Source organism: Oncorhynchus keta, chromosome 1 (genome assembly GCF_023373465.1).
Source record: "Oncorhynchus keta strain PuntledgeMale-10-30-2019 chromosome 1, Oket_V2, whole genome shotgun sequence".
NCBI classification, from domain to species: Eukaryota; Metazoa; Chordata; class Actinopteri; order Salmoniformes; family Salmonidae; genus Oncorhynchus; species Oncorhynchus keta.
In genome coordinates, this window is record NC_068421.1 from 44,221,401 (window position 1) to 44,246,900 (window position 25,500).

Genomic DNA, 25,500 nt, shown 5'->3' on the forward strand with positions numbered 1-25,500 from the left:
GGTCCCAGCCACAATAGCGAACCACATTGTGGGCTGCGTTCAAGCCCTCAAGAAAACCCTGCTAGCTAGTTAGCAGCTAGGCTAGTTGCTACGCCAAATAGCTCCTCAGACCCAGACTTGGTCAGCAGGATCTCTGGACAGATAGTAGCAGTCCCACCTACTGATGCTAACCACATTGCGGGATCCAAAAAGAAAAGGTAGCTAGTTATTAAGAAACGTTTGAAAGTCTATTGAAACGTTTCCAAAACAACACACAGCGCTCTCCCTCGTTCTGCGGGGTTCTCCATGTTGTGCCCCTCTCTCCACTGAGTAGTCCGACGCAGTCTGAACACTGACACCAGCCATTTTATAGAGTGGATCCGATTGGCTTTGTTCCTTGTCCATTTGTTAAGGAGATGGCAAATCCCATATACTTACTGTCTCAAAATGCCACTTGTTTATGACTCACTCAGCCAATGTGCGAAATCACTGCATTTTTTTGGGCTGTTTTAACTCACTTGCTGCAAATGTTTTATAAAGAGGTGAGAAAATGACTAGAAAATGGGAGTGGTATGTCATTGTGTTGTCAATCGTACTGTGCTATAATGTCTGTGATGCAAACTGATGTCATCAACAGGCCACGTGTGTGAGTGTGTGTAATCATGTGTCTCACCTTGTTGCTCTGACTCTTGTTTTTCAGCCCAGAATGTGACGGTGGATGAGATTCTCGCTGCCTACAGACAGGCCTGCGTGAAACTCAACTGTAAACTCATCCCCAAAGTGCTGAAACAGATGCAGGTAAACCTGAATGAAATGCGCACAGATATAGATAGAAAAATAATTCTCCATGCCACTACTTCAGTAGCCTAATAACAGCACTGAAACACCGGGCATCATTCAGGCTTTAGAGTCTTGTCATAAAGCTAGATTAGGCCAACATCTGTACTTTAAATCCCCAACTCCATCACCACCTCATCGAAATCTGGTACCAGTGGAACCCTCTCACCCCTCATCACTCCTGGCACACAATCAAACATCACCTGATCTCAAACCACCCTGCTGGGGCAGCTCACTCACACCCACCATGGGGATTGTCATGTTGCTAGCTGGGCTTTGCTGACAGCAGCAGGGGGGTTTGTGTGCTGTCTTGTTTGTTGATGTTTGTTTTTCTGTTTGCAAGGTCATGTGTGCTCCAATCCCTAAGAATAAGGAGTTCCTGAGATCTGCTAGGGAGTGCCTCTTCTGTTTAACAAAAGATTATATATATATATATATATATATATATATACTGCTTAAAAAAATAAGGGGAACACTTAAACAACACAATGTAACTCCAAGTCAATCACACTTCTGTGAAATCAAACTGTCCACTTAGGAAGCAACACTGATTGACAATCAATTTCACTTGCTGTTGTGCAAATGGAATAGACAACAGGTGGAAATGATAGGCAATTAGCAAGACACCCCCCCAATAAAGGAGTGGTTCTGCAGGTGGTGACCACGGAGCACTTCTCAGTTCCTATGTTTCCTGGCTGATGTTTTGGTCACTTTTGAATGCTGACAGTGCTTTCACTCTAGTGGTAGCATGAGACGGAGTCTACAACCCACACAAGTGGCTCAGGTAGTGCAGCTCATCCAGGATGGCACATCAATGCGAGCTGTGGAAAGAAGGTTTGCTGTGTCTGTCAGCGTAGTGTCCAGAGCATGGAGGCGCTACCAGGAGACAGGCCAGTACATCAGGAGACGTGGAGGAGGCTGTAGGAGGGCAACAACCCATCAGCAGGACTGCTACCTCTGACTTTGTACAAGGAGGAGCAGGAGGAGCACTGCCAGAGCCCTGCAAAATGACCTCCAGCAGGCCACAAATGTGCATGTGTCTGCTCAAACGGTCAGAAACAGACTCCATGAGGGTGGTATGAGGGCCCAACGTCCATAGGTGGGCTTGTGCTTACAGTCCAACACCGTGCAGGACGTTTGGAATTTGCCAGAGAACACCAAGATTGGCAAATTCGCCACTGGCGCCCTGTGCTCTTCACAGATGAAAGCAGGTTCACACTGAGCACATGTGACAGACGTATGGAGACGCCGTGGAGAACGTTCTGCTGCCTGCAACATCCTCCAGCATGACCGGTTTAGCGGTGGGTCAGTCATGGTGTGGGGTGGCATTTCTTTGGGGGGCCGGACAGCCCTCCATGTGCTCGCCAGAGGTAGCCTGGCTGCCATTAGGTACCAAGATGAGATCCTCAGACCCCTTGTGAGACCATATGCTGGTGCGGTTGGCCCTGGGTTCTTCCTAATGCAAGACAATGCTAGACCTCATGTGGCTGGAGTGTGTCAGCAGTTCCTGCAAGTGGAAGGCATTGATGCTATGGACTGGCCCGCCCGTTTCCCAGACCTGAATCCAATTGAGCACATCTGGGACATCATGTCTCGCTCCATGCACCAATGCCACATTGCACCACAGACTGTCCAAGAGTTGGCGGATGCTTTAGTCCAGGTCTGGGAGGAGATCCCTCGGGAGACCATCCGCCACCTCATCAGGGGCATGCCCAGGCGTTGTAGGGAGGTCATACAGGCACGTGGAGGCCACACACACTACTGAGCCTCATTTTGACTTGTTTTAAGGACATTCTATCAAAGTTGGATCAGCCTGTAGTGTGGTTTTACACTTTAATTTTGAGTGTGACTCCAAATCCAAACCTCCATAGGTTGATAAATTTGATTTCCTTTGATAATTTTTGTGTGATTTTGTTGTCAGCACATTCAACTATGTAAAGAAAAAAGTATTTAATAAGAATATTTTATTCATTCAGATCTAGGATGTGTTATTTTAGTGTTCCCTTTATTTTTTGGAGCAGTATACATGCCCACTCACTGTGTGAGTGTGTGTGTATTGTTTGGGTTCGTTCAGTCGAAAGCCTGTTATGCAGAGACTTCCCTTTTGTCTTGGGGAAACATGTGAAGGGCAGAACAGGGGGAGGGCTCATGATTGGATAACTGATTATGACACGGACCTTGCCAGTTTGTACTTGGCTTATTGCTGTAATTATATTGTCCAGTAGTCTTTTTCCTTTCCGTTCATGTGAGAGGTCAACCAATGCAGCATTGAGACCATGATATTTGATTGTAAAGAGAGCAATCACAGATGGAATTAGTAATGTATTGATGGATGGAAATTAAGAGCAATACCGTGGCACAGCCATAAGTAGCATATGAGGGGGAAGGGGAGTGCGTGACCCTCCTACTGTAAGTTGCCACGGTTACCTGCCCAGCCACCCCTGCACTCCAGCATGTCTCTGTCTGCTGTGCCGTGTCATTAGAAAGTTTTGTGAGTATTTACGGAAGTGCTTACTCTTCAAGACCCACCCCAGAACTCTGGCCACCCATCCGTCCACCCTTAACACACTCACGCATACGCCCACACATGCACACAGACATTCCAACAATTCTCAAACACACCCTTGAACAGTACAAACACACACACACACACACACACACGCTTAAGCTAAAGCAGCCCACTGTCAACATTCTGTTGATGGTCAATAGCCTTCTGTTGATGGTCAATACACACCCCCTTGCTTGCATACAGAAGTATAGGTGAGTTTCAATACCCACAGTATCTTCCTAAAGCTGCCTCAGCAGGTTAGTCTTTCTCTGTTGTGTGTCTTGTCTTAGCAAGACAATGGGCTTCAGGGTGTGTGAATGTGGGATGGCAGTAGGAATCTGCAGTGGGTGAGGATGAGCTCATATGGACGAGTCACTGAGGGTGAGTGACAGGCGGGCTGGTAGCAGGATGTGGAGTACAGGGACATGTTATAACTGTCGGATGTTTGCAGTTGCGCTGCCACTGCCCACACACAGGACACTAGGGCTGGGCGATAGGGCATAAAGCTTTTTTTAAACTTATGGGCGATTCGCAATGCATCTCGATTTTTGTGACGTTTTCTCTAAGCTTTGTTGTATAAATAAAAGTCAAATCCACTGCATTTAAAACAATCTATTGAATTCAGATCTCGTGAAATTATACCTAGGCTGAATATATGCCTTCCACAACCTTAAGACCCACTAATAATTTAATTATTTTATCAAAATATTATTATTATTATTATTATTATACCTGCTTTTTTGCAAAAATCACTGATCTGGCTTTCAGGTATGTCTTTAAAAATGACCTTTTTGTTAGGGGATCCCGAGTGGCGCAGCGGTGTAAAACACTGCATCTCCGTGCTAGAAGCTACACTACAGACCCTGGTTCGATTCCAGGCTGTATCACAACCGGCCGTGATTGGGAGTACAATAGTGCGGCACACAATTGGCCCAGCCGGGGTAAGCCATCATTGTAAATAAGAATTTGTTCTTAACTGACTTGATCAAGTTAAATAAATAAAAATATTTCACAAGCTCTGAATTCAGCTAATAAGGCAAAACCTTTGAATAGTTATGAACACAACCGTCTGTCCGTCTCCAACTGTTTGAACAGCATGCTAGCCTGTCCACTTTGTTCAGATGTTGATATCAAGTGGCCTATCTTATTTCTCAGAATGAGAACGAGTTGCCAATTCCTTTATATAATAGTTTTGTGCTTATTGCACAAACACTAAACAGCTAATATAACAATCTTTATTTGACCAAAATGATGCTAGCGTAACGTGGTACTGTAATGCGCGCACAACAAACTGAGCATTCATTTTTCAGAGCCAATGTTCATTGGAACATCTGTTTTAGTAGTATCTGCTCTGCTTGAAATTTTGAGTTGAAACAACCTTTCTAACCATACCCTGTTTAACTTCTCTATTACAGTAAAATAATGTCTCCATGTTTTTCTGTGTCCGTATGACCGATTCTGTTGGACCAAACCTCAAATGCAAATAGCGAGTTAAAACCATTTGTCAGAGCGGATGGCATTGAGCTCAAATTTTTGTTGTGGGTGGTAGGGGGAGGGGCTTGGGAGAAAGAGGCGAAGCGAGAGGTTTCACACCTGCCAAAATCTGTCCACAATAGTCCCTATGCGCTTATTTTTAACCTAAGCTTGTCGCCTGCTTTCCTGCCTTTGGGACAACGACTCCCGTTGTTCTGGCAGAGACATGAGCATCTCTTTATTATATACAGATCTCTGGTGTAAATGGGAAGGTGTACACTGCACAGAAAGGAGCGGACGAGACCAGAAAGACAACATGAGAACACTCGGACATAAATGCTCATAAAAATGTTTTTTTTAAATGTTTTGGGGGGGGGGGAATATCGTGCCAAAACATACATTCAAAAGAATTGAATTAATTTTATATATTGCCCAGCCCTACAGGGGACACGCACTGTACAAACACATGTTCCTGGTAGAAGAATTGCCTCTCCTTTACTTCCCTCTCAACCCTTGTATTGTTGTCGGTCTATCCCTCCTGCAGCTCTCTCTACCTCGCTCATTCCTCGCAAAAAAACTTGCTCAATCCACCTTCTCTCTCTTTTGCTCTATCTTGCGTGTGTGGGTTTGTGTGTGTGACGGCGGTTCAGGGAATCTCCCATCACCCCACTCAGGCTGTGTTTAGTCATTGGCGAGAGAGGGGGTGACCTCACGCTCACTTGTGGAAAGACTCATCACAGCGCTTAGCTGGCCTTCTGCTCGGGCCTTAAATAAAGCCTGGGTAACTTTCCACGGTGGGGTTAATAGCTAGTGAATACACTGTCGTCAGTGTGTTGGCTACTGGTCTGCTCTGATCCACTATGGCACAGTTTTTCTGCTTAGTCATCCTCGGGGGGAGGGGGAAACGGCTGTATAAACAGACCCGTCAAACAAAATGGCTTCCCAGAAAAAGGAGTTTTTAGTGGGCTCCCCCTCTGTAAATGCACCCTTTATTTAGTGCGTTCTGTGCATGTGGTGTCCGGCCAGGGGCCTACAGGTTAACTACATTAAGTTTGTGTGTTTTAAGGGACTCTAGCCTATTTGGTGGCTGTGTGGAATGCCTGAGCCTCAGTAGCCCCAACCAAAGCCCTCAGGGTCTGGACGCTTGGCAGCCCTGTGTCACATTTCTGTGACACAGACATTGAATCTCCCTCAGTCACACACACCCATACTGTACACACACACAACTATAGATCTATACTTGCATGTACACTCACTCAAAAGGACACAAATATTGACTTTGGCATACTCATGACTCATTAAAGTGTGTAGGCCTACACACACATGCTCATTATTCAGGAACAGACATACCTACAGCCACACAGTCCTATTGTTTGTTGTTGTTGATGCCCTGTGCACTGCCGTATCGAGTTGCCTTTCCATAGTTCCTCCCTCACCCCTCTGAGACACACACACACACACGTATGTGTATATATATACACTGCTCAAAAAAATAAAGGGTGTGGGACTAACTCCCTATGTTTTTCCATCAGAAGACTATCATCGATAATATAAAAAGCCGTACTGAAGTCTAACAAAACAGCTCACACGATCTTTTTATCATACATTTCTCTGCCAATCATCAGTAATTTATGTAAGTGCCATGTTTGTTGAATGTCCTTCCCTATAAGTGTGCTGAAAGTCTGTTCTCAATTAGTTTACAGTAAAATGTAACCCGTTTCAGCAAACTAGGCATATGTCACAGGTCACTACTTCACAGGAGAGCCGTTTTTATATAACCTTTAACTAGGCAAGTCAGTTCAGAACAAACTCTTATTTACAATGACGGCCTACCAAAAGGCCTGCAGGGACTGGGGCCTGGAATAAATAAATAAAATACTATATAAATATAGGAAAAAACACCAATCACGACAAGAGAGAACACTACATAGAGACCTAAGACAACATAACAACAACATGGTAGCAACACAACATGGTAGCAGCACAAAACATGGTACAAACATTATTGGGCACAGACAACAGCAATACATCACGCAAAGCAGCCACAACTGTCAGTAAGAGTGTCCATGATTGATTCTTTGAATGAAGAGATTGAGAAAACTGTCCAGTTTGAGTGTTTGTTGCAGCTTGTTCCTGTCGCTAGTTGCAGTGAACTGAAAAGACGAGCGGCCCAGCGAAGTTTGTGCTTTGGGACCTTTAACATAATGTGACTGGCAGAACGGGTGTTGTATGTGGAGGTTGAAGGCTGCAGTAGATAACTTCGATAGGGGGGTGTGAGGCCTAAGAGGGTTTTATAAATTAACCTCAACTTGTGGGTCTTGCGACGGGTATACAGAGATGACCAGTTTACAGAGGATTGTAGAGTGCAGTGATGTGTCCTATAAGGAGCGTTGGGGGCAAATCTGATGGCCGAATGGTAAAGAACATCTAGCCGCTTGAGAGCACCCTTACCTGCTGATCTATAAATTGTCTCCGCAATCTAGCATTGGTTGGATGGTTATCTGAATCAGGGTTAGTTTGGCAGCTGGGGTGAAAGAGGAGCGATTACGATAGAGGAAACCTAGTCTAGATTTAACTTTAGCCTGCAGCTTCGATATGTGCTGAGAAAAGGACAGTTTGCCTTGGACTGTTTTCCAAAACAAACAGGGAGCAAATAAAAAGGTCATTGTTTTTCTGCTGTCGTCTGTAGTTTCTCACACTAATGGCTGTCTGGCTGGGTTATGTTCAACTCAAAGTTGCATCCTAGCAGTGCTTTGGGGCCATGATCCATTCTCAGCTATCTATCACTGCTGAACTTGAACAGACTTGGCTTTATTTTATCATCTGCATTTTTAAGTATTGACAATAACATACAAGCAGATTGCTCTAATCTTGGTCTTGGTTGTGTAGGTCACATCCCTGAATTTTAAAATGTTACCTTTATTTATACAGGTTTTTTCTCATTGAGAAATTATTTTCCAATAGCACTCCGGTGAACTTTGCTTTTGATACGAGGACACAGGTCTGTTTTAGCTAATGTACTCAGCGTTGGCTAACTGATGAGCAGCCAGCGAACGGTGGCGGGGAAGGTGAGGTTATTGAGTGCATGTTCACTGTGCCGTGTAGTGCAGCGCAGTGGGATTTGCTGGGGGGGTTAGTAGGGAAGCCACAGGTTTTGTCGGTGGGCTGGGGGAGGGTGGATTGGAATAACCCCCCCCGGTGGTGTCGTTTTCATCCCTAGAGTGGGAATACAATTCTTTGAATGCAGCAGCATTGACACTAAACGTGCAGAATAGAATTGGTTGCTGTGGACTGAGGACACTCACACGTCACGTAAAGTCTTGTGGGGTGTATAGAGAGGTGACTGAGGGCAATATCTGCCAAAGGCCTCAATAATACACTGTAATCACAATGTGTCCAGCTCAAGTTTCATGGACCTGCTACATTTCAGATGGCAATATTTCCCTTGTCCTTTGAACGTGTGCATTTTCTTGCCACAAAATGGCTGCCCTGCGTCAGTCAGGTGCATGTTTCAACCAATGTTCCCTCTAAAACTGCGTGTTTGGGCAGCAGCTCCGAGACTGCCGCACAGAAATATCAGCCCACAGAGAGAAGCACGAGATTGAACTTCACTCAAATTTCTAGAGCAGTGGTCACCAACTGGTTGATTGCAATTCCCTGTCGATTGCCAAACATTCCCGTAAAAAAATGTTTTTTTAAAGATAACTCCTTGTTCCTATTTATTTTTTATCTTGGGCTGTTGGCGGTAGGAGCACCGCAGTTACCCTGTGCCCGGGAGGGGGAACAGTTACCATTTTGAACCATTGCATGTGTCTGAAGATATAAACTCTGCCTTCCCAGGCCTACTGCTGGCCATACAGATGGCTCAGATGACTGTGTCTACAGTAACGTAGCAGGTGCAAAAAAAGCTAGCAGTAGTGGCTTCTATTTTGAAAACTCCATGTTCCATAGCCTCCCATTGCTCCATATCAACCAGATTCCTTTTCCTATCTCTTCCTCGAGGTGTTAACAGTCTTCAGACATGGTTTCAGGCTTTTATTTTGAAAAATGAGCCAGAACGATAACATCTTGTTAAGTGGTCACATGAGTTTTGCTCGCGCAACAAAGTTCAGATAGGTATTGCTTTTCCCTCTCCTACTGTGAAAGACATTTGCGGTTGATATATTACCAATTTATATATCTTAAAAACAACCTGAGGATTGATTATAAAAACGTTTGACATGTTTCTGTGGACATTACGGATATTATTTGGAATTTGTCTGTGTTGTTGTGACCGCTCTTTCCTGTGGATTTCTGAACATAATGCGCCAAACAAACGGAGGTATTTTGGCTATAAAAATAATCTTTATGGAGCAAAAGGAACATTTGTTGTCTAACTTGGAGTCTCGTGAGTGAAAACATCTGAAGATCATCAAAGGTAAACGATTAATTTGATTGCTTTTCTGATTTTCGTGACCCAGCTACCTGATGCTAAGTGTACTTAATGTTTTGTCATGTGATCGATAAACTTGCACAAACGCTGGGATTGCTTTCGCTGTAAAGCGTCATTTCAAAATCTGAGACGACAGGTGGGTTAACAAAAGGCTAAGATGTGTTTTGCAATATTGCACTTGTGATTTCATGAATATGAATTTTTTTTGTAATATTATTTGACTGGGGCGCTATGCTATTCAGCGGTTGCTGATGACAATTATACCGCTTATTAAGGGATGGGTAAGCGTCAAGAAGTTAATGTTGCATAGGCTTACGTTTAAGTCATGTTCAAAAATAATAATAATAATATGAGTGGTAGATCTCGGATTGCTTTTTGACACCGTGATCTTGACTCAGAAAAGGTTGGTGACCACTGTTCTAGAGTTTTCCCTGTTAACACTGTCAACATTTCCCGTTTCCCTACATTGGATAAAAGCTGAGACACAGAGTTACAAAATGGTATATCATACACTGCATTTGAGGAACAATGGGGAAAGTAATTTTGCTTTGAAAGTTGATAAACATGTAAGCTCACTTTTGAGAAAATGGCCTTTGAATATTTTGGTACCTACTGGAGAGCTCTTCTTTGTCTACACCCTTCAGCATCAATCGCACCTTCTTAAGGTTTAGCCCCCGCCCAAACTGACCAGTTTACTCGCCCTAGCATAGCTGTTTAGGCTGTTTTTCATGTTATCCAGAGTGTTGGTGACTAACTGCTGCTGGCAACAATTTTAATTACATTTTTTTTGCCAACGTTAACTGACACCGGCCATATTCAACGAGTGTTGAGCGTTCTTAAATTCATCAGTTATTCTGCGCTCTGTCACACTCAGACGAGAGTGCTCTGAAATAGGAGTAGATGGCCAGACAGAATTCCAGAACGCACCCGAAATGGTTACTTGCATTGTGGAGTCTTTTTAAGACATGTAGCTAGCTAGCTAAACAATGAACCATGACCACAACTCATGACGTTACTACCCTGCATGAATCTGCAGGTAGCTAGCCAACTTTTATCAACAGTTTTTGCATTGACATTCTATTGAAATGCTTACTTGCATAGTGGAGTATTTTTGTTAAGACATGTAGCTTAGCTAAACAATGAACCATGATCCCAACTCATGACGTTACTATCCTGCATGGATCTGCAGGTAGCTAACCAATATCTGAAAATGTAGCTCGCTAGACTATCTTACCCATATACATCATTAATTGATGGACACGTCTCCTTTCGGATGCCATTGTTGGCCTTAGTTTGAGAAAACACCTGTCTCCAGATTACATCTTCAATCTCCTTAGCTATCATACTCAATTTCCATTGATTTCAAAACTCTGTCCTCCAGAAAGTGGAGAGCAACACTTATGCAGGATTACCTAGACATAATGACTAACTCAACTAGACAGAAGTGTGCTACAGTATATGGCAGACCAATCCAAACTCATCTGTCAGCATGTCCAGCCCACTCATTATCTCAGCCAATCATGGCCAACAGGCTCGTAATTTAACAATTTGACTCATATTTACAGATGGCATACATACAAGTTCACATGTTCAAGAAGGCATTTTGATTAAAAAAAATCAAGCTTACATTCAAACGGCACTCCTGTGAAGTAGTGACCCGCGACATACGCCTCGTTTCCTGAAACTGATCACATATGGGTCTGTACCATTTGATTTGAACGAGACTGTGTTTACAGCATGAGCAGTCATGAGTAGATGCAGCTCTCGCTTTGATCTCAAAAACAAGCGCATGTAGCCAGCCACGTGTGCACATGTTGTTCACATCCTTTGCTAGTTAGTGAGTTATTAGCCCCGTTATAGATCATTTGTAGTCAGCAATAAGGGGAGTGATTACTTCCTTCAAAAGCACAAACCGTATACATTTCTAGACATCTTTGAAAAGCGAGTCAGGTAAAGAACTTTTTTTTTGTCTTAAAGGGGCAATGTTGTATTTTGAGACACGGGCTTGAATAAGCTAAGTAGCCAAGAGGCAGAATGTAGCATAATTTGTTTGAGTCTGTAATAATGGTATGTGAATAATGCATTTTATTCTAAGTGGTTTCTTGCATCAGTCAGTCACCTTGTCTGAAGGACAAGTGGATAAACGGGTTCATTTCAAGCCCTGCATTTTTTATTTTTTTTTGGTCTCATGGAATAAAGGCCTACGTTGAAGACCAAACATTGGCTGCTACCGTAGGCTGAATAATATATCAGCTTTTTCCATTGTTTTTGATGAGAGGCCACTATGGTAGGCCTGCATTATGATCAAATAGCCACAGTAGCCTACATTACCTACATTGCCACCTACATTGCCACTGTTTTAAGCTGTAACTTAAGGCAAGTACAGTGTCCGTGTTCACAGTAAACGCTCGCTGGAAGTTGCACAGAATTTTCACAACGTTCAAGTGCTCAGCAGACAAATTTGCTCAGTGCTGGAAAAAATGAGGGAACATTGGTTACACACACACACACACACACACACACACACACACACACACACACACACACACACACACACACAGTATGTGAACGGGAAGAATCACCCTGTACCAATGTGGAGATCTGAGACATGTAACAGAAAGACACTGGATATTATTATTGGCACTCTATCATACTATATGACACTAGTCCAGATAACAGAAGAAATGCTTTGTCTTCCGTTTTCCTGTCTGTTCAGGCAGGTCTTGGCTTGATGTTGTATCCTGCTGATGTAAGAGTGCACACACACACTTTAATCCCATTGAGCAATCGTATTTTACCGATCTGTTCTTCGTGTCAACGGTTTAGGTCTATGTACACAGGAGCAGTTTTTCATTTACATTCAAATTAGAGGTTGACCAATTTATGATTTTTCAATAATGATTATTGGAGGACCAAAAAAGCCGATGCCGATTTTATTTATTTGTAATAATGACAATTACAACTACTGAATGAACACGTATTTTAACTTAATATAATACATCAATAAAATCAATTTAGCCTCAAATAAATAATGACATGTTCAATTTGGTTTAAATAATGCAAAAACAAAGTGTTGGAGAAGAAAGTAAAAGTGCAATATGTGCTATGCTATGTAAGAAAGCTAATGTTTAAGTTCCTTGCTCAGAACATGAGAACATATGAAAGCTGGTGGTTCCTTTTTAATATGAGTCTTCAATATTCTCAGGTAAGAAGTTTTAGGTTGTAGTTATTATAGTACTATTTCCCTCTATACCATTTGTATTTCATTTAACCTTTGACTATTGGATGTACTTATAGGTACTTTAGTATTGCCAGTGTAACAGTACAGCTTCCCTCCCTCTCCTCGCTCGAACCAGGAACACAACGACAACAGCCACCCTCGAAGCAGTGTTACCCATGCAGAGCAAGGGAAACAACCACTCCAGGGCTCAGAGCGAGTGACATTTGAAACGCTATTAGCGCGCGCTAACTAGCCAGCCATTTCACTTCGGTTACACCAGCCTCATCTCGGGAGTTGATAGGCTTGAAGTCATAAACGGCGCAATGCTTGACGCACAACGAAGAGCTGCTGGCAAAACGCACAAAAATGCTGTTTGAATGAATGTTTACGCGCCTGCTTCTGCCTACCACCGCTCAGTCAGATACTTAGATTCTTGTATGCTTGTATGCTCAGTCAGATTATATGCAACGCAGGACACGCTAGATAATATCTAGTAATATCATCAACCATGTGTAGTTAACTATTGGTTATGATTGATTGTTTTTTATACGATAAGTTTAATGCTAGCTAGCAACTTACCTTGGCTTACTGCATTCGCGTAACAGGCAGTCTCCTTGTGGAGTGCAAAGAGAGAGAGCCAGGTCATTATTGCGTTGGACTAGTTAACTGTAAGGTTGCAAGATTGGATCCCCCGAGCTGTCAAGGTGAAAATCTATCATTCTGCCCCTGAACTAGGCAGTTAACCCACCATTCCTAGGCCATCATTGAAAATAAGAATGTGTTCTTAACTGACTTGCCTAGTTAAATAAAGGTGTACATTTTTTAAAAATCGGTGTCCAAAAATACTGATTTCCGATTGTTATGAAAACTTGAAATCGGCCATTCCTATTAATCGGTCGACCTCTAGTTCAAATGTGTAACCTTTTATGTGAACAAAGTCAAGTCTGTCTGTGTGGTGACATTTTCCTGCTGTGTCGTCTGTCTGAATGATTGGGTTTGTGTATTTGACTGAGGGTTGTTCTGTTCCACTGTGTTTCTTAGGAGCTGAAAGACCTAACTCATCGAAACGAATGCCTGGACCTTAAAGGTAAGCCTATACTAAGACACGCGCATACAAAAACACGCACGCACACTACCGGTCTTACTTTAGGTGGAACTGTGTGTCCCTCCAGGTGAGAAGCTGGACTATAAGGCGTGTGAGTCCCTGGAGGAGGTGTTCAAGAGGGTCCAGTTTAAAGTGGTGGACCTGGAGCAGACCAGCCTGGATGAAGATGTATGTTTGTCCACACTCTTTCCCCCTCTTCTCCCTTCCTGGTTTTCCCCTACCATCTTCCATTTACCATGTCTCTTCAACTCTTTCTCATAATTTTTTTCCCCTCCTTTGTCCCTGTCCTGTCATTCCCCCTCTGTTTTCCTCTCCCTCCCTCCCTTTGACAGGATGTCTAGTGTTTCCCAGGGTCGTGTGATTACTCTAGAACTCTGAGTGTAAACACTATTCGAGAGGGGTTGGGTTGAGACAGACGGACAGACGGTCAGACAGAGCTCTATTGAGTCTGACCACTTATTTCCTCAAACAGATATTTGTAGGCTTGGCTCGATGAGCGGATGAGAGACGCACACACACACGGTCAGACACAGACAGACAGCTCTACTCTAGAGCAGAGGGAGACAAACCGACGCTGCTGAGTCTGACCAGTTATTTCCTTTTGTAGACTTGGCTCCATGAGCTACTCGCTCATGTACAGTAAATGCACACACGTGTTGTCCATGCTTGCACAGACTATACTGTAGACCTACACTTTCATGTGTGCATGCATAGACCTACACTTTACATTCATGTGTGCATGCATAGATGCACCGACAGTACTGAAGAGATACGTCACGGTAAAAATGCAGGCACACCGCCACACTTGAGTACTACACTCACTGACTGCCCTGAAAATGTTACTGAACTGACTAGGTGAGCTCATTTACCTTTGTTTCAGTGGCACTACCACGGAGTCTCTCCCCGGGGAAGACGGTCGTGGTAGGGTACGGGTTGGAGAGAGGCCTAACTTGGGCGACAGAGGGAAAGGCAGCAAAAGAGTGGGTGAATGAGAGAGGCAGTGGTTGCGACAGAGCCATGGACCAGCCCAGTCGCTCTAGTGTGTTCCAGCTGCCTCACTTCATCAGGCTCACTGTTAATGAGACTTACTGGGCTGTCCTCCATTCTTGTTCAGGTAGTGTTGTAGCTACACCAGCCAGTCAGGGTCATCCATCAGGACTTATTTGTTTAGTTTCTTTACTTTTGGATGGTCCTCGGTCATGGTTCTGGTCAGATAGAATCTGGTTGTCTTAGCTTATTTAATTAAAGACAATGTTCTGTTTGATTTACATGAATAATTCCACAGGCCCTAGCCAGTCATCTCGCCCGCACACGCTCGCACGCACACTCACCAACCAGTGGTATGTTCCAGCAGGCCCCCCCCCACCACCACCACCACCACCCTTGAGCCAGCTAGCCGTTTCTGTAGTAAGAGGTTGTGCACAACACTGTCAGCCCTTCCTCCCATAACACTCCCCTCTACTTTTTTTTTTTTTATAACATACGGTGACACTTGTAGGGAATATGTTTAAGGAATACATTTACATTTAAGTCATTTAGCAGACGCTCTTATCCAGAGCGACTTACAAATAGATTTTTCTGATCTTATCTTAGTAGTTAGGACATAAGGCCAGTGTAAAGTGTGGCCTAACATTTGATCCTCTCTAAACATCTCTCCCCTCTCTTCCTCCCAGGGTGCGTCAGCTCTCTTTGACATGATTGAGTACTATGAGTCGGCCACACACCTCAACATTTCCTTCAACAAGCACATCGGCACCCGCGGCTGGCAGGCCGCAGCCCACATGATGAGGAAGGTGAGAGGTCTTGACCTCGAGGAGTGTGAAATTAATGGTAGAACAGAGGATGTGATGCATGATATTATCACCAACTATCTTTTATGGATTTTCTAAATGTTTTATTAGTCGTATGTACGGGATACACATGGTATATACTGTCCAACGTAATGTTTACTTGCAGGTTCATCCTCGACAAAGCAGCAACCAATAAGAAAAGATAAGAATACACAAGCATGAAGGAAATGGCTCAGTAGAATAGAATAAACATTGTAGCATAAGTATAGTACAGGAAGGTGCAATTTATAGTCCAATGTTTTGACTTTTAGGGATTGGGGTCAAGTGTTTTTAAATCTTGCAGTATTTAGTAATGATAATAAGCATAATAAGTGATGGGCTCTTCAATGACACAATGGGTAGAATCCAGCAGCATGTGTTGAATGCATTTAAACCAACTGGGTTTGTAACGTATCCTATCCCCTGAGTTGATGAAACACAGTGAGTCATTAACACTTGATGATGAGACTTACCTGCGGTCTCCACCTTAAGCACCCCCTGGGGCAGCGATCGGATGCTCGGGCATGCCGAAGGTTTTTTTTGTATTCATATGTTCAGTGCACATACACGCATGAGCTTTTTTGGCGTACGTGTTAGTGTAGTAGACAGGGATCTGTGAAACTCACTCCTCGGCGTTAAGCGCCGCCCCGTGCTCAATTTGAAGGCCTTTTTCCAATAGCGTGATGTATAGAGACGCTTCAGGAGGGAGGTCATGTGTTTGCAAGGCAGAGGTCCTGGGATTGAGCCTCTGAGCCAAATCGCAGGCGAAGAAATACTCTGAGCAAGCAGAGCGACGTCCTTTACATTAGCAGAGGTGCTGTGCATGTCTGGACATGGCTATGAATATGTCATCGCTGCATGGGAGTCGTATGTATTTGTTAGAGAATAATGGTATTGGCTTCCAGTACCAGCCAGGGGATAATGCTCTTAACTGGCACTGTGACTTGAGTCATCACTATCAGAGCTCTGATTACAGATTACGGGAGGTTGCTGGATTATGGAAGAGAGGTCAGGTCACAGTAAAACCGGAAGGTGTGTGTGTGTGTGTGTGTGTGTGTGTGTGTGCGCCTGCGCCTGCCTGCCTGCGCACGTTGTTCCCACACCCAGGGATGCTGGGAGGATTATCCAATATATATTTCAAGGACGTCCTCTATATGAGCGTGTTTGTGCACACGTGGTTAAGGGCACATCGACATTTTTCCCCTAGTGACTCTTTTCGGTTACTGGCACAATGCTCTAACCGCTAGGCTACCAGCCGCCCATATTAGCCCCAGCGTACAGTACGTGGGCTGTAGATCGCCGGCTTACCGAAGACGCAAGCAAAACTGTCTGCTGTCATGGGTTAGCATGTCTATGTAGCCGATGTGAAATGGCTAGCTAGTTAGCGGTGGTGCGCACTAGTGGCGTTTCAATCGCTGACGTCACTTGCTCTGAGACCTTGAAGTAGTGGTTCCCCTTGCTCTGCAAGGGCCGCGGCTTTGGTGGAGCGATGGGTAACGATGCTTCGAGGGTGACTGTTGACGTGTGCAGAGCGTCCCTGGTTTGCGCCCAGGTCGGTGTCGAGGGGACGGACGTAAAGTCTATAATGTTACATCTACACGGAGGAGAAAATGTTGTTTCTACCTCTGATTGTAAGGTGTCAGTGACTCATGAGGATGTCTGTATGATATCTAGAAAATGGGTCTCCTTTCTTTGTACAACTGCATATGTAAAAAGGGCTAAATAAAATAAATATGAATTTTGAAATGTTGGTTTGTGTTTTTGTCTGTCACCAGACGAGCTCTCTGCAGTACCTTGACGCCCGCAACACGCCCCTGCTGGACCACTCTGCCCCGTTTGTGGCACGGGCTCTCCGCATCAGCGGCAGTCTTGCTGTGCTGCACCTGGAGAACGCTGGGCTCTCTGGACGACCACTCATGCTGCTGGGTAACAGGACGGAAAGAGGGGAGACAGGAAATCATCACTGTTAACTGAGAAGTTTTTTTGCCTCCATTTCCTCATCCTTCAATCATTTGTGTCTCCCTCCCTCTCTTCAGCCACGGCTCTGAAGATGAACATGAACCTACAGGAGCTGTACTTGGCTGATAACAAGCTGAACGGCCTGCAGGACTCTGCACAGCTGGGCAACCTGCTCAAGTTCAACTGCAACATCCAGATACTGGACCTCCGCAACAACCACATACTGGACTCTGGTAGGGATACAGCTCACTGCTATCATCTCACCAACCTCTTCACTCTCTTTCTTGTCCAGTCCTCTCTCTCGCTCCCTTTCTCACCCCGTCTGAACCTTTCTTTCTCACTTTTTCTCTCTCGCTCTCATTTTCTCTGTTTCTTGTCTGTCGCTCTCTCACACACCTTTTCTGCCACATCATGACAACCTCGTAACCCAGTGTTGAGTTTTCCGTCTCGTAGTCCAAAAGGTCAGGTCTACAGGTCTAGCCCTAACCTCTCTCTACCTCTCCCTCTGTGTGGTGTGCAGGTCTGGCCTACGTCTGTGAAGGCCTGAAGGAACAGAGGAAAGGCCTGGTCACTCTGGTGCTCTGGAACAACCAGCTAACGCACAATGGCATGGGCTACCTCGCAGCTGCACTGGTAAACACACACGCACAACAAAAATATAAGATGTTTTAATGTCACATACACAAGTACAGTGAAATGCGAAGCATCTTGCTCATGTGCGTGCACACACATACAAATGTAATACAGTCATTAGGGTTGAGGAAACTGTGGTTTGCATGTGCTCCCTGGACTCTGCTGATTAAACAGTTCTGTGTGTGTGTCTGGAGCCTGCCTCACATGTCCCCCATATAAAACAGACTATGAATCTCTATGGGTTCCCTGCAGAACCATAGACATGCGTTTGCAGTTACATTGGACACCATTCTGTACATGAAGTTCATAACACGGTCGAGGCAAGCTATACAGTTAATTGAACTGTAAAGAATCCCACCCATATGGCTAATGTGACTGACGGTCAGTCAGGTTTTGCTTTCAGTGATGTCAATAGCAGTGTAATGTGACTCTTTGGTGTGCCCTTTCCCTCCCACTACTATCTCCCCTGCCCAGCCTGTCTCAGGCTTGTCCTGTCAAGACAGAGAAGCTGGGCTCAGCTTTAAAGGCTGGGCCTTGAATTAGGCATGGTAGTGATGTCTATATCTAGGCCTGTCAGTCAGTGGGATGGTGGCTCATGCACGTACTAGTGCTGCTCCCAACAGTCCTTTTATCATAGAGAAAGGTCATGTTTTGACCTTGTGGAGGACTAGCAGGCCTGAGGGAGCGTGTTTTTCAAACTGGTTGGATGATATTGTGATTAGGGATACACGATATATCGGCCGACATTAGCTAAAAATGCCAACATCGGTATCGGCCCGGTGTCGAGTTTAAAGCTGACGTTAAATCCCGATGTCAAAGCTACGGTGCATACCTATATAACGTAGGTGCATGACGTAATAACGCCACGTAAAATGTTGCGCTACAAGTGCAACACAGCATTCCTGACCTAGCCCACACAATATCTGCTGTGTGGATGGAGCAGTCATTTGAAAGAGTAAGAACATTTCAGCGAGACAACTCAAAGGCGAAATCCATTAAAGCCAAGATAACTGAATTCATTGCCCTTGATAATCAACCGTTCTCTGTCGTGGATGGATGTTGGCTTTCGCCGACTGGTCGAGCACCGGTACACACTACCAAGTACGCTATGTTTTCAGATGTTGCTCTACCGGAGTTGCACAGTAATAGCGTCACTGCCATTAGCTTCTCGGCATACATACTATGGAACGCCGTTTGGGTCTTTGCATGTCAAAAAATATACAGTAGCACTGTCAAAGCTGTACACAAAGTCTGTAAACACCGGTCACGAACGATGTGTTTACAATACCGCGTTGGTAATGAAGCATAATTTGTTCAACCGCAACTTCTGGGGTAGCTAACGTTAGCTTTAGCTTGGTACCTAGCTAGCACACATACAACCAGCCTGAAAACAATGACCAGTAGAAACTACAGTCATTTTAATTATTCTTAGCAATGATTTAGGAATCCTAGTAAGTATTAGCTAGGTTACCACTTGTTGTTCGCCTATTGAAATTGAACTGCAGTTCATGAAAATAAATAGTTTTAGTTAATAAATAGTTAGCCCTATGGGACTCCCAATCACGGCCGGATGTGATACAGCCTGGATTTGAACCAGGGATTGTAGTGTGTGTGTGTGTGTGTTAACTATTTAACTGTACTAGAATGCTTAAAAGCACACCAGTACTTTAAATATCGGCTATTATCATCGTTTCTTTGCAAGGAAAATATTGGATATCGGTATCAGCCAAAAATGTAATATCGGTGCATCACTAATTGTGATTATACTGTATATTATCCAGTTGGCATGAAGGTTAGTTGGACATCCAGATGGACAGGTTTGGTACGACTGATACTTCCTACCTCAACATATCAAAATATAGAAATTTAAGGCAGCAGCTACTAGAATGATGTCCCTTTAGATTGAGGAGTGTTGGGAATACTGAGGCCTTCGGCGAATGTTGGCACGTAGACACAAGATTCCGGGTCTTCGGAGAGGCCTGTCAGCTAGCATTCCCATCAGGGACTGGGTCCAGTGGTGCAGAAGACACGCTCTGGACATTCCTCTAACACTCATGCAAGAGATCCCATGACTGCAGACCTGCCAGCATGCACGCATTTTGTGTACCAACTACGCAATTCTCTGTCCATGTACGCACGTATGAGATCCAAGTTAAAAGTACGCAGAAATGAATAGGGCTTGATTTATTTGTAGTTTTTGAAACATTTTAATAATTAATAAATCCACTGAGTAAATCTAACATCCCGATTCTTGAGCTGCAACACAGACATGTACGGAGTTTGTGTCAATGGACATGGAGATGAATACATCATTATTTGACGTAGCTACCTCGTGTCTGCCCCTCCTGTTTGTTGTGATGCTGAGTTTGCCGACTGTCAGCTGTACGTAAACACATGGACAAATCCCTTTTCGAACATAAGATGGACATTCAGTGGGCTCTAAAGTGCCAGCAGTTAACTCTCATTTGCTAGTGAAAGAAATTCAATGCAAATATGAAAAATAACTTGACGCATTTGTGCGGTTATGATACACATATAATTCTGTCTCATTAGTTGTATTTTCCACGTAATTTTACGAGGATCACGCAAGGCCCAAGCAAGTCTCTTCTTATTGTTGTCCTTTGGTAGTGGTTTCTTTGCAGCAATTTGGCCATGAAGGCCTGATTCACTTCTGAACAGTTGATGTTGAGATGTCTGTTACTTGAACTCTGACTCTAGTTTACATACACCTTCAGCCAAATACATTTCAATTCTGTTTTTCACAATTCCTGACATTTAATCCTAGTAAAAATTCCCTTATTATGTCAGTTAGGATAACCACTTTATTTTAAGAATGTGAAATGTCAGAATAATAGTAGAGTGATTTCAGCTTTTATTTATTTCATCACATTCAAAATGGGTCAGAAATTTACATACACTCAATTAGTATTTTGTAGCATTCCCTTTAAATTGTTTAACTTGGGTCAAACATTTTGGGTAGCCTTCCACAAGCTTCCCACAATAAGTTGGGTGAATTTTGGCCCATTCCTCTTGGCAGAGCTGGTGTAACGGAGTCAGGTTTGTAGGCCTCCTTGCTCGTACACGCCTTTTCAGTTCTGACCACAAATGTTCTATAGGATTGAGGTCAGGGCTTTGTGATTTACAAACAAGCTTCAACTTCCTGACTGATGTTGCTTCAATATATCCACATGATTTTTCTGCCTCATGATGTCATATATTTTTCGAAGTGCACCAGGTCCTCTTGCAGCAAAGCACCCCCACAACATAATGCTGCCACCCCCGTGCTTCACGGTTGAGATGGTGTTCTTAGGCTTGCAAGCATCCCCCTTTTTTCCTTCAAACATAACGATGGTCATTATGGCCAAACAGTTCTATTTTTGTTTCATCAGACCAGAGGACATTTCTCCAAAAAGTACAATCTTTGTCCCCATGTGCAGTTGTAAACCGTAGTCTGGCTTTTTTATGGCTGTTTTTGAGCAGTGGCGTCTTCCTTGCTGAGTGACCTTTCAGATTATGTCGATATAGGACTCGTTTTACTGTAGATATCGACACTTTTGTACCTGTTTCCTCCAGCATCTTCACAAGGTCGTTTGCTGTTGTTCTGGGATTGATTTGCACTTTTTGCACCAAAGTACGTTAAGCTCTAGGAGACAGAACGCGTGTCCTTATTGACCGCTAATGACAGATGTGTGGTCCAATGGTGTTTATACTTGCGTACTATTGTTTGTACAGATGAACGTGGTACCTTCAGGCATTTGTAAATTTCTCCCAAGGATGAACCAGACTTGTGGAGGTCTACAATTTTTAATCTGAAGTCTTTGCTGATTTCTTTTGATTTTCCCATGATGTCAAGCAAAGAGGCCCTGAGTTTGAAGGTAGGCCTTGAAATACATCCACAGATATACCTCCAATTGACTCAAATGATGTAAATTAGCCTATCAGAAGCTTCTAAAGCCATGGCATCATTTTCTGGAATTCTCCAAGCTGTTTAAAGGCACAGTCAACTTAGTGTATGTGAACTTCTGACCCACTGAAATTATGATACAGTGAAATAATCTGTCTGTAAACAATTGTTGGAAAAATGACTTGTCATGCATAAAGTAGATGTCCGAACCGACTTGCCAAACCTATAGTTTGTTAACAAGAAATTTGTGGAGTGGTTGAAAAAGGAGTTTTAATGACTACTACCTAAGTGTATGTAAACTTCTGACTTCAACTGTATATACATTTTGAAAGTGATCGATACAGCCATCTGGTGGCACTTTGTTGTACTTTCCTTCGTACGTAACAGTATATTTTCTGCCCACTGTCCTATGCTATGTGTAAACTCTGTTCCTCTCTCTCTCGCTCTAGCCCTGTACCCAGAGTTTGGAGACCCTAAATCTGGGCCATAACTCTGTGGGGAACGAGGGGGTCCACAAGCTGAAGGATGGGCTGATCTCCAACCGCTCGGTGCTCAGGCTGGGCCTGGCATCCACCAAGCTGTCCTGCGAGGGTGTGTGTGTGTGTGTGTGTGTGTGTGTGTGTGTGTGTGTGCGCACGCATGCATGTGGTGTATGTCCTTGTTTTGCTATTTACAGCTATTACAATCATTTTGATTGAAAACAACTCATTGTGCATGTAAACGGAGCTGTTAGTGTGTGAAAAGGCATTGAGCTGAGCCCTGTACCACCACCTCTCCCCCTGTACCGTATGTCAGGTGCCGTGGCAGTGGCAGAGTTCATCGCCGAGAGCCCCCGGCTGCTGCGTCTGGACCTGAGGGAGAATGAGATCAAGACGGGGGGCCTCATGGCTCTTTCCCTGGCCCTCAAAGTCAACACCTCCCTCCTACGCCTCGACCTGGACCGAGAGCCCAAGAAAGAGACTGTGAGAGAGGGGGAAGGGGGAGGTGATGGGGAGAAATACAGAAAGGAGGGGGAACTGTATGCAAATTGCCCTTTTGTAATACATTGTCACGATGAATTCTGTTGTCCAGGGAAAATAAATGGGAAAATTAATTTGTAGGAATGGGGGGAGGAAGGTTGACGTAGATGGGGGAACATCAATGTATGAACCCCCGATAATCTCCTAGTTCTCATCCCTCTGTTTTTTCCTTCTGTCTCCCAGGTGAAGAGCTTCATCGATACACAGCGTTCCCTGCTGGCTGAGATCCAGAACGGCTGTAAGCGGAACTTCATCCTAGCCAAGGAGAAGGAGGAGACCGAGCAGCAGATGCATTCAGCCTCAATGGCCGAGATAGCAACCGAGGACAGAACCGAAGAGGAGGATGGAGCTGATTCCGGCCAGCATGTTGAAAAAGATGGGAAAGACGGTGAGTGTGAGGGAGGAGAGGAAGGAGTAAAAGACACTGAGAGCCTGACTAACAGCCAATCGGCAGTGTGCTCTGAGGGAATAGTGTCGCCTTTGCTGTTGGAGTCAGACTCTGACACAGACGATGATGAGGAGGAAGAGGTGGTTCTCTCTAAAGCGCCCACCGTCTCACCTGTCCCCAAACACACTGGCCCTTCAATCCGGGCAGCGACAAACCAGCACCCCCTCAGTGCCTCACAGATGCCAACCGCTCCCTCTACACCACCAGCTACGGGGGCTTTCATTTCAGGGATCACCGTCACGGAGTCCACGGGCCCCCCCGGTACGCCCCCTTCGCCGGGCCGCTGTATCTCTGTGTCGAGCCCCGGGAGGGGCCACAAGATCTTCATGGTGACCAGAGTAGAGAGCCCCTCTGACCAGCAGCAGGTTCTGGGGAAGATTGGCCTGTCCAACCCCCAGGCCTCAAAGGAGCCAGTGTTGTCGTTAGTGAAGCAAACCACACATCGACCACAGCCCCCTTCACAACCCTCACAGGAGGAGGTGAGAACAGAACAGACACAACCCCAGACCACACCACTGACACAGGAGGTGACACAGAGCCTGACAGAACAGACACAACCCCACACCACGCCCACGCCACTGACACAGGAAGTGACACAGAGCTTGACAGAACAGACACAACCCCAGCCCACGCCACTGACACAGGTGACACAGAGCCTGACAGAACAGACACAACCCCAGACCACGCCCACGACACAGGAACTGGTCCAGAGTTTAGATGAATCACAGACAATAGATCCTAAACAGACGGAGCAGAGTCCTGTTGCGCCAGAGGAACCTTCTTCAGAGGAGGCCGTAGTAGAGACTCCTAATGACCCATCTGAGACGCTAGAACTACCATCCAACCTCCTAACCCGACCCACAGAGGAGGAAGTTGAGGGCGTTCTAGACCGTTCGCAACCTGTACTGGCGGAGCAGAGCCCAGGAACAGCAGCCCAGCCGTCACACACACCGTCCCTTCCTGCAGAAGATGTAGTCACTCAATCACTAGCATCACCCCAACAGACAGAGCAGATGGTAGAGACAACTACAGAGTCCCGGCTAGAACAGTCTGCTGTTGAGCAGCAGTCCACTGAAGCTGTGCTGGAAGGAGAGGAGGTGGTGGTAGAAAAGGAGGCGAGTCAGGACCCAGTAGAAGAGACATTTTGTGAACAGGCAGAGTCTCAAACCAACACAGAGGAAGTTGAGATGCAGTCAGAACAGCTTCCACAGCAGGAACAGGCTGGCGACACAGTTCAGCAAGCGTTAGTGCCTCAGCTAGCGATGCAGACTAACCCTAAGCCCCTGGGTGTTCTGCTTCTAACAGCACCACTCAAGTCACAGCCTGAAACAGTGCAGCCAGACTCTGAGCTTCTGCCCCCAGAACAGGAACTGGCAGAGACACTTCCACAGGCACACCAACAGGTGGTGCCAGAGAGTCCCTCTGAGCAGGGAGCCACAGAGAGTGAAGCAGAACAGGAACTATATCTGTCAGAGGAGGAGCAGCAGCAACTAGCACAACAGGCACTTCCTGTGCAGGTGGAGCAGCAGCAACAACAACGTCCTGTTCTAGAGCAACTACTGCAGCAGCCTCCCCAACCAGAGGGGCAATCACAGACCACCCTTCCCGCCGAGCCCTCACCTGTTCCAGCCGAGGCAGACACTTCTCTGAAGGTGGAGGGCCGTAGCTCCCCTCCCAAGGCAGAGGAGTCCCCAGACGAGAGCTCCACAGACGAGGGGGAGAGCGTCGAGGAGATGATGGGCTCGGCCCTGCCCAACGGCCTGAAGCCAGAGTTCGCCCTTCACCTGCTGGATACCGAGGGCCCCAAGCCTGGGCCTGGCAGCTGTGTGATGGAGCACGGTGAGTCACAGGCTCTGAGGGAACACCCTGTCTGTAGAGTGACAACAGGGTTGGAACCGACACATGCATACAGTACACACACATAATACACCTGCGGACACACACAAAGTCTGACGAAGTGTGTGCATTCTCTAGTGAGTGTGACAGCAGAGCTGTGCTGTGGTCAGGATCTGGAGGAGCTGTTGCTGGAGGCCAGCCTGGAGACTGGGAGAGACGCACCATAGCCCTGTCATGGTACACCTACACTAACTACAACGACACATTTGCGGTAACGC

General features: G+C 45.2%; 2 protein-coding genes across 4 annotated transcripts in view; both read left to right on the plus strand.

The window, feature by feature from the left end:
* The window catches only part of LOC118386003 (gem-associated protein 7-like), a 147,970-nt gene that overhangs the window by 99,316 nt on the left and 23,154 nt on the right, over positions 1-25,500 (plus strand). The window lies entirely within an intron of this gene.
* Positions 1-25,500, plus strand: part of LOC118386008 (protein phosphatase 1 regulatory subunit 37) — a 55,706-nt gene that overhangs the window by 27,888 nt on the left and 2,318 nt on the right. Inside the window, exons 2-12 of one of the 2 annotated variants that reach the window (XM_035773368.2) lie at positions 680-777; positions 13,531-13,576; positions 13,662-13,762; positions 15,268-15,387; positions 17,199-17,349; positions 17,460-17,615; positions 17,903-18,015; positions 22,369-22,510; positions 22,715-22,881; positions 23,122-25,225; positions 25,361-25,493. In XM_035773368.2, the coding sequence (XP_035629261.1) occupies positions 680-777; positions 13,531-13,576; positions 13,662-13,762; positions 15,268-15,387; positions 17,199-17,349; positions 17,460-17,615; positions 17,903-18,015; positions 22,369-22,510; positions 22,715-22,881; positions 23,122-25,225; positions 25,361-25,449 (3,287 nt within the window). In that variant the 3' untranslated portion in view covers positions 25,450-25,493. The remainder of the gene's footprint in view (positions 1-679; positions 778-13,530; positions 13,577-13,661; positions 13,763-15,267; positions 15,388-17,198; positions 17,350-17,459; positions 17,616-17,902; positions 18,016-22,368; positions 22,511-22,714; positions 22,882-23,121; positions 25,226-25,360; positions 25,494-25,500) is intronic. The other variant, XM_035773359.2, reaches the window with a different exon arrangement.